The sequence below is a fragment of the Poecilia reticulata genome, linkage group LG13, assembly GCF_000633615.1.
Source record: "Poecilia reticulata strain Guanapo linkage group LG13, Guppy_female_1.0+MT, whole genome shotgun sequence".
Lineage (NCBI taxonomy): Eukaryota > Metazoa > Chordata > Actinopteri > Cyprinodontiformes > Poeciliidae > Poecilia > Poecilia reticulata.
Window position 1 is genome coordinate 5,090,583 of NC_024343.1, and position 10,980 is coordinate 5,101,562.

The 10,980-nt window shown below is 39.1% G+C and overlaps 2 protein-coding genes and 1 pseudogene across 2 annotated transcripts in view; all 3 read left to right on the plus strand.

Annotated features, from left to right (window-relative positions):
* The window catches only part of LOC103474266 (vomeronasal type-2 receptor 1-like), a 5,621-nt pseudogene extending 5,164 nt beyond the window's left edge, over positions 1-457 (plus strand).
* Positions 458-1,219: 762 nt separating this feature from the next.
* Positions 1,220-5,769, plus strand: LOC103474238 (extracellular calcium-sensing receptor-like). The gene is made up of 8 exons (XM_008425071.1): positions 1,220-1,466; positions 1,888-2,179; positions 2,300-2,589; positions 2,804-3,099; positions 3,883-4,088; positions 4,175-4,396; positions 4,475-4,598; positions 4,688-5,769. Exons 1-8 carry the CDS (start codon positions 1,228-1,230, stop codon positions 5,584-5,586), a joined length of 2,568 nt encoding a protein of 855 aa, XP_008423293.1. The 5' UTR covers positions 1,220-1,227; the 3' UTR covers positions 5,587-5,769.
* A 2,274-nt stretch (positions 5,770-8,043) lies between these two features.
* The window catches only part of LOC103474267 (extracellular calcium-sensing receptor-like), a 36,562-nt gene continuing 33,625 nt past the window's right edge, over positions 8,044-10,980 (plus strand). Inside the window, exons 1-6 of the mRNA XM_017308143.1 lie at positions 8,044-8,301; positions 8,422-8,711; positions 8,814-9,109; positions 9,805-10,010; positions 10,105-10,326; positions 10,467-10,590. Of these exons, the coding sequence (XP_017163632.1) occupies positions 8,044-8,301; positions 8,422-8,711; positions 8,814-9,109; positions 9,805-10,010; positions 10,105-10,326; positions 10,467-10,590 (1,396 nt within the window). The remainder of the gene's footprint in view (positions 8,302-8,421; positions 8,712-8,813; positions 9,110-9,804; positions 10,011-10,104; positions 10,327-10,466; positions 10,591-10,980) is intronic.

Sequence of the window (10,980 nt, forward strand, 5' to 3'; positions counted from 1 at the left end):
GAGATATTTGCTATTCTGGCCTCCAGTTTTGGACTGATACTGTGTATATTTGCTCCAAAGTGTTTCATCATTTTGTTTCAACCAGAGAAAAACACCAAGAAATATTTAATGAACAAAAAATAATTTTTTCAGGTGGGTTCAAACAATGACCACGATTTCAGTTTGAGTAAAATTTTATATACATGTTGTCAGAAATGTTATCTTTTCTAAATTTCGACAAATGTCTTCTGCTTTTGTCTAATTCTGACACTGTCCATTTAACCTGTTGTTGACTTCTTTGACAAGTACAAAGTATTTGTTTACATCACAAACAAATAAAACTGTTGTCATTTTCGAAGAAATCTGATTTGTACGTTTTTCTTAAAAATGTCTTCTTGTTGTGACAGTATCATCTCTCTGCTTTCTGTTATACTGCCATTTGCAGAGATACACCGCTTGGACTGAAATACCAACTTGAGCCAGGAGGAGAGTCATAGCACTATGCTAAAACTGTGCTAATACAAAATAGTGGGTTTTTGGGGGGTTGAACTCACTACTAGTTATTTGTCGTTACAGCAGTGATGACACCATGAACAGCAAAACAGGAGCTGATGGACAGACTCACACAAACTGCATTTACGTTACCAAATGTCTGCTAAACCTCATCTATATTCTGCTAATATCAATAAAACAATTTTGCAATTGCTGTGTTTTGAAATCACACATGAATAAGTTAGTTCACGTAATAGGTCAAAACATCCAAGTTCCATGATCGAAGACAACAGTTGCTTCCTGTTGTCTTCGTTTTCATAGTTTGGGCCATCAAAAACCAAGAGTTTTTTTTTCAAAATTGGCGCGACTCCATGTTCCAAATTTATTTTCATATTGTGAAATTGCACAATTATGTCGTATTACAAAGCAAATCAAGTTTATCTGAATAAGAAAATACAAAAAAAAAACATATATACTACACTCCAAACTACTAAAAAATACCACCAAAAACACATAAGCAATGTTTATATGTGGTATAAATGAATAAAAGAAACAATCTAATATAAGAAAATGTAAAAGGAGTCAGAGAAGCAAACAGATGAGGTTGTCCCCTCATCAGGTAAATGGTCACCTGACGTATAATGGTAGAAGGCTTAAAAAGCTATAAAACGCATGTTTACTCCTACAGACTCTTGAGGAATGGAGATCTGGGCTGCTTTCAATGCTCTGGGATTGGCTGTTTGTTTGCTGGAGCTGATGTCAGTGTGTGGTCTGGGTGGGTCTGTGGATAGTCTGAGACAGAGGACAGAGTCCACAAATCCTCTCACTCAGGCTGGTGCACCGGTGCAGTGCACCCTGCAGGGCACGCCTCGTGTGTCAGCTTTCTCGAAGGACGGAGACTTTGTTATTGGAGGCATTTTCTCAATTCATTACCAACTTTATACAGTGATTTATAATTACACCACCAAGCCTGAGCCTCCCAGATGCACAGGGAGGTTAGTATGGAGAAGTGAACAACAAAAATGTGAAGTTTTGCTGAATTTTATTTTATTTTTTTTGCCATTTCATGTTGTAGGCTATATTAGAAAATGATTTATTTATTTTTTGTTATAATGAATGCTCTTCTAGCAATTAACATGACATTTGTTACCTCAAATAACAAAGAGGCCTCATTTAGGACAATGGGAAGAAAAAAAAACACTGACATACATTTAGGGTTTATAAACAAAAAAACAATATGTAACATTAAAAAATGTGAAATTGTGATCTTTTAAAAAAAATTCAGTATGATAATTTTCATTTGTTTTGAATTTGCAGATGAATTATGTCATCAATTGTTTTCTGTAAAGCCAGACCGATTTTTTGACTATTTGTTGCCAAGTTTTGTCTGAACATCAACCCTCTGGTTTTGTGCAGCTTGAACTCTCGTGTCCTGCGCTTCTTGCGCACAATGATCTTTGCAATTGAGGAAATAAACAACAGTTCCCAGCTGCTCCCCGGCGTCAGTCTCGGATATCAGATCTATGACTCGTGCATAGCGGTGCCGGTGGCCGCGCACGTTGCGTTTCAGCTGTCAAACGGCCAGGACCCCGTATTTCTCCAAGGCGGGAACTGTTCAGAGTCTGGAGTGGTGGCTGCTGTGGGAGACTCTGGATCCACTCCATCCATCAGCATTTCCCGCATCTTCCGTTCCTTCAGCATTCCGTTGGTAAGAAGTGCGAAATTATCGCAAACTAAAATTCTAAAGTGTGTTATTGTATTAAATCTAAAAAAAAAAAAAAAAAAAAAAAAAAAAAATTACGAATGGTTTGTTTAATTACTTCTTTAGGTGAGTCCATTTGCCACCTGTGCCTGTCTGTCAGATAAGCAGCAGCATCCGACGTTTTTCAGAACCATTCCCAGTGACCAGTTCCAAGCTGACGCGCTGGCCAAACTGGTGAAACACTTCGGCTGGACTTGGATTGGCGCGGTGCGCTCCGACTCGGATTATGGAAATTATGGCATGGCGTCCTTTCTCGACGCGGCGCTCAGAGAGGGGATCTGCGTGGAGTACTCTGAAGCCTTCTACCGGACCGACCCGCCGAGCAAGATCCAAAGACTTGCTGATGTGATCCGAAGGTTTCTGATCGTTTAAAATGTGACTTTTTGCAGACAGATTATATGATTATATGACAGAAGATTACTTTATGTGTTCGCCCTTGTCCATTTTCTCAGTTACATCGAAGCACAGATGCCTGGAGTTGATGTCTGTTTTCATGTATAAACAATAAGTCACAAAACTTTATGTTTTTAAAACATTCATTCATTTAATGTGTGTTTTTTGTGAACACAGATCAACAGCCGTTGTTGTTGTGGCCTTTGCGGCCTCTGGTGATATGAAGGTCCTGTTAGAGGAGCTGGCCCGGGACCCTCCTCCGCCTCGTCAGTGGATCGGAAGTGAGGGCTGGGTGACGGATCCTCTCTTGATGAGCTTCGGTTTTTGCGCGGGCGCCATCGGAGTTGCCATTCAACGAGCTGTGATCCCAGGGCTGAGAAACTTCCTCCTGGATCTCTCTCCCTCAGACGTGGCTGCGTCCTCAGTGCTGACCGAGTTCTGGGAGGACGCGTTCAACTGCAGTCTGACAGAAAGTGAGGAAAACAAGACACTCCGTTTAAAACTGTCATCTGTTCTATAAACGCGTTTTATGATAACAGATTACATCTCGTTTACATATTTAACCTGATGCATTTCTTTTAATATTCGTGAATGAAATCTTGGTTGGTCAATGAATCCAAAAGTTTTTTATTTTTATTTATTTTTTTTAGTCAACTTAATTTGTTTCAACTGCTGTTTTACAAAGTGGCTCATTTGTATTTCATTTAGTAATTTCTTGAATACAGTAATATATACTTAAACATATTTTTGAAGCTGTACTACTTCTACTGCTACTATGTTTGCTAATACTACTACTACTACTAATAATAATAAATGTCTCATTTTATACAAACATGTTTTAATGAAAATTAACCTTTTACTTTCTTAAAATATTTTTTGTAGCGTTTAAATAATTTTGGTAAGGATCAGTGATGGTTTCTGTGATTGAGTGTGTGCTTAGGTTTAAAAGTAGAATGCCACAAAAAGTGCTTATGTATTCTTCTTTATTCTTCTTGAAATGTATGCGACTGAAAAGTCCTGTGCTTTTGGTCATTTTTTATTCTAACGAACGAACATGACGTGAAGCAGGAGTGTTTCCGCTGTTCTAGAGACTCGAGACTGAAGACACACACTCACAAACTGCAAAACTAGGTGTCTGGCATTTGCATTCCTTTTGAGCTGCATCTAAACATATTGAACCCAAGTCCTAATGCTTAAAATTCAAGGTGAGTGTGCAAATGTTCTTTCACAAACTAAGATCATTTATTTGTTTCCAGATGCTTACTTGAACAAAAGAGTGTGCGATGGAACCGAAGACATTAAAAGGCTTGAGAACCCGTACACTGAGACGTCTCAGTTGAGAGCGAGTAACATGGTGTACAAGGCTGTTTATGCGATAGCTCATGCTATTCACAATGCGGTGTGTGAGGAAAGGAACGCCATCATTCAGTGTGACAAACTTGTCAGCTTAGAGCCAAAACAGGTCAGTTTGAGTGAAAAAGGTGATCTGAAAGTTTTTTTAAAAGTGAGTTGATTCCTTTCTCTCTGTGTTTCTTTCTTACTTCACAGGTCTTCACTGAGTTAAAGAAAGTGAACTTTTCCAAAAATGGCTATCATGTTTCTTTTGATGATAAGGGTGATCCTGTAGCTTTTTACGAGTTGGTTAACTGGCAAAGGAATGAAAATGGAGTTATTGAGCTGGTAACAGTGGGGTTTTATGATGCATCACTGCCGAGTGGAGAGCAGTTCCGTATCAATGGGAACTTAATCTGGCTGGACGGTGGAACACAAGTAAAGAGGCTAATGTTCAGAACTGCAATTGTTTGCTGTACTGGTGAAGTTGGTATTTTGACATTTTCTCTTTTACAGGTTCCAGTCTCAGTTTGCTCAGAGAGTTGTCCTCCAGGAACTCGTAAAGTGTTGAGGAAAGGAAAACCAATCTGCTGCTACGACTGTATACCGTGTCCTGAAGGAGAGATCAGTAATATGACAGGTAAACTCTTATTCTTTCACATGCATGTTTGCATAATTAAATAATTCCAAACTAAAAGTGCATTTGTGTTTTTTTGTTTTTTTGTTTAGATTCTCCTGATTGTTTCCTGTGCCATGATGAATTCTGGCCTAATCCGGAGAAAGAGGCTTGTTTCCCCAAACCTGTGGAGTTTCTTACCTTTGACGAAGTTCTTGGAATCACTCTGGTTGTATTCTCTGTTAGTGGAGCCTGTCTTACAGCTGCAGCAGCGGCGGTTTTTTTCCTTCACAGAACAACACCAATTGTCAGAGCCAACAACTCAGAGCTGAGCTTCCTGCTGCTCTTCTCTCTGACTCTGTGTTTCTTATGTTCACTAACTTTCATTGGAGCCCCCTCTGAGTGGTCCTGYATGCTGCGGCACACAGCGTTTGGCATCACATTTGTTCTCTGTATCTCCTGTGTTCTKGGSAAAACTATAGTGGTTCTAATGGCCTTTAAAGCTACACTTCCTGGTAGTAATGCTATGAAATGGTTTGGTCCWACACAGCAAAGGATGACTGTCATGTTTCTCACCTTAATTCAGGTTATAATATGTATCATTTGGTTGGTTGTGAGTCCTCCCTTCCCAGTGAAAAATCTGACCACCTACAAGGAGAAGATCATCCTGGAATGTGCGTTAGGCTCTGCTGTTGGTTTCTGGGCTGTGCTCGGCTACATCGGCCTGCTGGCTGTGTTTTGCTTTGTGTTAGCTGTTCTAGCTCGGAAACTACCTGATAATTTCAACGAAGCCAAGATGATAACCTTCAGCATGTTGATATTCTGTGCCGTCTGGATCACCTTCATCCCAGCTTATGTCAGCTCTCCTGGAAAATTTACTGTGGCTGTGGAGATATTTGCTATTCTGGCCTCCAGYTTTGGACTGATACTGTGTATATTTGCTCCAAAGTGTTACATTATTTTGTTTCAGCCGGAGAAGAACACCAAGAAATTTTTGATGAACAAAAACTAAACAAAAAAATGACAGACATTTTAAAACAAAACAGTATATTGGACAATATTGCACACATAAGGAATTTGGACACATAAGGAATTTTGAAATCATACTTTGGTTTATGATTCCACATCTTTCCCTTCTGGTGTCTTTCTTCACTAATAATTCTTTATGTGTAAAATGAAATATTAACAAGTATAATCAAACTACAGTAAATAGTTACGTTATTTTACAACATTCTGATTTCAGTTTGTATCACGTTTTAGTTGTTAAATAAAAATATATTTTAAAAGGAACCTGTTTAATGTTAGTGTAAATTCAATAACTGTGGTAAGGTGGGCAGATGTTTTTGGAACCATTTTGTTCATTTTTGAGAACATCAGATATAATGTTTTGCTTCAAGTTGCAAAAATATAATTCTTCTATATTAATTCAGTCTTTTTTATTCCTAGTTTCTTTATTTTTTAAAAATATATTTGTTTGAGGGTGTTACACAAAATAGATTTCTGGTTGTTTTTTTTTTAGCTTTACATCATGTTATAATGTTTATTCCCTCATCAAAAACATGCATGTTTGAGAAATTACTTAATTTCCTGTCACTGGCAACCATTCAGGGTTTCCAAAGTATTCATGAGCATGTGATTCCACCACTCTGCTCCTTCAGACTGGGTGACAGCAGCAATTAGCAAAATCACCTGGCAGAGCTGTGCAGCTGCTGAACTTATATGAAATACTTCTCAGTGCCACGCTGGTAAGAATGCTGTTAAAGGCTCGTTGTAATGACGCGCTGAGGGTGGAACGTCAGAAAGAGCAGGAACTTCTTAAAGAGACAAAGGCATAATTTAAAGGCATTAATTTCAAGGTCAAATTTCTTGTAAGTCATGTTTGACCTATACAGCATTTTTTATAACAACTGAAGGTAACATATTGATTGCGGTATAAAATGTCACCATATGGAAAATACACAATATTTTCCCTTTAAAGTTATCAAAGCTGCAGTAAGTAACTTTTATAAGTCATTGGAAAATCCCCAAACTCAGTCCCATAAAAAGTTTGTGGACAGATGACATAACTTTTTACTTTGCACAATGGCCAGCGGGGTCACACTGTGCTAAGCTTTTTTTTGTGTGTGTGTGGTTTCCTGAACTGACGGTCTGAAGGAACGGTCCTACTCTTCTTCCCCTTGCTGTCCGACCGTGACATTTGCCACGTTCCTCCTGAGCGTCGCGCTAAAACCATGGGAGTCAGTTACATCTGTTGTGGAGGAAAGGGTCAAATTTTAAATAAACTACTCTGAGATTCATTTGTAAGGAGACCCAAAATGTTTGGCCTAAGTCATTGAGGGTAAAATGTAACATTATCAAATATTAAGAAAATATGCTGAAACTTATATGTGTGCATTTATTTATAGGTACATATGGTAATTCTACATATAAAAACAATAATAGCTTAATCAAATTAAGTTAAAAACATCTGTTTTTTTTGTTTGTTTTTCTATAGAAATTTCAAGTTTCAGTAATTGTCCTTAGAACTAAAAACAAACTTGCACATGTGTCTTATCTCTGATGGAAAGTGAGTACGACCAAAGCCCAGGGGGGCGAGTGCATCTGCTGAGTGCATCTGCTTTTAGGTCATCTGACACAAATAACAGACTAGGTTTATAAATCTGGAGGCACACACTCAAATACAGACAATTAAATGATGGAAATCTGGCCAGCCTTCGTTGGTCTGAGATTAGCTGTTAGTTCGTTGGAGCTGATCTCTCTGATTGGCCTGGGTGTGTCTGCAAATGGCCTCACACAAAGGCCTGAGCCTGCGCATCCTCTGACAGCTGAGATGATTACCGAGGCTTCACCGGAGAAGTGTACCCTGCTAGGTACGCCTCGTGTGCCTGCGTTCTCAAAGGACGGGGACTTTGTCATTGGAGGCGTTTTCTCCATTCATTTTAAACTTTACACAGTGATTTATAATTACACCACCAGGCCTGACCCTCCGAGATGCACAGGGAGGTTAGTAAGAGGAAGAGGGGAAAAAAAAACAATTAATCAATGGATATGTTGTGACTTATTGCAATGTTTTGTGTTGTTTCATATATATTTCAACAAGTTTTACAACCCCATGCAATGTTTCTTAACCTCTGACATATAAGGCCCATGCTTATTTACTCATTTTTGAGTGTTATTTAGGGGATCCAGCTTAAGTTAAACAAAAAAAAATGTGAATAAATAGAATTTCTAATTATAAGTTGATTCCTAATATATTACAATGAAAATGCAAGAAGGATTTCTAATTCAAACTACAATTTTAAATATTTTTGGTGTTAACTGCATTGTCACATGAGCTGTTTTACACGTATTTATTTATTTTTTGCTATATTTAGTCAGTCATTTATATGATGTGACATTTCCTGACTCTGAGTTCACCTGGTCGATTTTGTGCAGTGTAAACCCGCGAGTTCTGCGTTTCCTCCGCACAATGATCTTTGCAATTGAGGAGATAAATAACCGCACGGAGCTGCTGCCGGGCATCAAACTCGGATATCAGATCTATGATTCGTGCGTCGCGGTGCCTGTGTCAGTGCACGTGGCGTTTCAGCTCTCCAACGGCCAGGACCCGGTGTTCAACAAAGAGGCCACCTGTTCACGATCCGGAGTGACAGCTGTGGTTGGAGACTCTGGATCCACTCCATCCATCAGCATTTCCCACATCTTCCGTTCCTTCAGCATTCCGTTGGTAAGAAGTGCGAAATTATCGCAAACTAAAATTCTAAAGTGTGTTATTGTATTAAATCTAAAAAAAAAAAAAAAATAATAAAATAAAAAAGACAAATGGTTTGTTTAATTTCTTCTTTAGGTGAGTCCATTTGCCACCTGTGCCTGTCTGTCAGATAAGCAGCAGCATCCGACGTTTTTCAGAACCATTCCCAGTGACCAGTTCCAAGCTGACGCGCTGGCCAAACTGGTGAAACACTTCGGCTGGACTTGGATTGGCGCGGTGCGCTCCGACTCGGATTATGGAAATTATGGCATGGCGTCCTTTCTCGACGCGGCGCTCAGAGAGGGGATCTGCGTGGAGTACTCTGAAGCCTTCTACCGGACCGACCCGCCGAGCAAGATCCAAAGACTTGCTGATGTGATCCGAAGGTTTCTCCGTCAACTTTTCTACTTTATTTGTTTTCTGACATAATTTTGTGGTAATTTCACATAAAGCTTTACAAGTGTAACACATTTCCAATGTCTCTGTAGCTCCACTGCCGCTGTCGTCGTGGCGTTCGCCTCTTCTGGAGATATGAAGTTCCTCTTGGAGGAGCTGGCTCGGGACCCGCCTCCACCTCGTCAGTGGATCGGAAGTGAAGGCTGGGTCGGTGACCCGTACTTGCTCAGTTTCAGCTTCTGTGCGGGCACCATCGGAGTTGCCATTCAGCAATCCGTCACCCCCGGGCTGAGAGACTTCCTCCTGGATCTCTCTCCCTCAGACGTGGCCTCTTCCTCCGCGCTGACCGAGTTCTGGGAGGAGGCGTTCAACTGCAGTCTGACACCAAGTAAGAAAATGGTTTATATCCTGTAAGAAACGCAGACTACGCCCTGTATGTATTCTAATTTATGTTGAATTATGTTCTAATTCGACATGATTGAACTGCATACTATGTGTTGTGTTAAATCCAATCTTTACAAGTGTATTTCAACTCATTTTTGCAACATTTCCATAAAAAAGCAAACCACATTTATTCATATAGCATCACATCTACATAAGGTAATGCACCGATGAAAAATCAATCTTGTACAAATGGGGAAAATGGAGTAATGTCAGAATCCTGATTTAAATAAGTTTAGCAGTTTCTGCACACTTTTTAGCTGAAAAACACACAGACTGCACATGGCCTTCCTGTGCTGTAATATTTCATTCGTTTTTATGTTATTTTTAGTACTGTCACTGAACTGAAATTCTTTTTGAATGAAATGTCGAATCAAATAACTGATGATTTTAGGTGATAAAGTAAAAGAAAAATCAGCAAGCAGAGGGTTTTCTTTTTAGTATACAACTTTGCGAAATACACACTAAAGCAGCAGGTTTTAAAATGATACACAATAGGACTTTAAATAGATTGCTTATATATTTTTTTATTGATTTTCTGGTTATTAATTAAGACAGCATGTTCTCTAAATTCAAGATAGTGGCTTTTTTTGACAAATTAAAAAAAAAAAATATATATATTTTTTTATGATCTGTTTTCAGATTCTGATCTGAGCAAAAAAATGTGTGATGGAACTGAAGATATTAAAGCCCTCCGAAGCCCGTACACTGAAACGTCTCAGTTAAGAATTAATAACATGGTGTACAAGGCTGTTTATGCAATAGCTCATGCCATTCACAGTGCAGTGTGTGAGGAAACAAACGGCTACACTCAGTGTGACAAACGCATCATTTTAAAGCCCAACGAGGTAGGATCAAGTAATTGTAGTAGTTACCCAAACATGATCTTTAGAAGCTACTGTTGTCATTTTCTCTCTGTTGTTTTTCTTTCTTATGACACAGGTTTATGCTGAACTAAGGAAAGTCAACTTTTCCCAAAATGGTTATCATGTGTCATTTGATGTTAATGGAGATCCAATGGCTTTTTATGAGCTGGTGAACTGGCAGAAGAGTGAGAGTGGAGTGCTTGAACCGGTAACAGTGGGATATTATGACGCATCGCTGCCGGTGGGTCAGCAGTTCCGTATCAATGGAAACTTAACCTGGGTGGAGGGTGACACACAAGTAAATATCACAGTTAAAAAGTTTATCAAATGAAAAATTAGTCACAATTACATGAGTCTAATTGTAAGAAATAACAAGAAGGTGGACATGGTCAGAAATTATTTTATTTAAACAGATGTTTTAACTGTGATTCTTTACAGGTTCCAGTCTCAGTTTGCTCAGAGAGTTGTCCTCCAGGAACTCGTAAAGTGTTGCAGAAAGGAAAACCAATCTGCTGCTACGACTGTATATCATGTCCTGAAGGAGAGATCAGTAATATGACAGGTAGAATCTAAAGTTTACATGCATATTTGCCTTAGACAATAGAAATAAAATAAAAAATGTCAAAAAATTTTCATATATATATACATATCGCTTTTTTTCAGATTCTCCTGATTGCTTCCCATGCCCTGAAGAATTCTGGCCAAATTCACAAAGGGACATATGTTTTCCCAAACCTGTTGAATTTCTTTCCTTTGATGAAGTTCTGGGAATCATTCTTGCCGTTTTCTCTGTCACTGGTGCATTTCTGGCTGTTACAGCAGCGGCTGTTTTCATTTACCACAAAACAACTCCGATTGTCAGAGCCAACAACTCAGAGCTGAGCTTCCTGCTGCTCTTCTCTCTGACTCTGTGTTTCTTATGTTCACTAACTTTCATTGGAGCCCCCTCTGA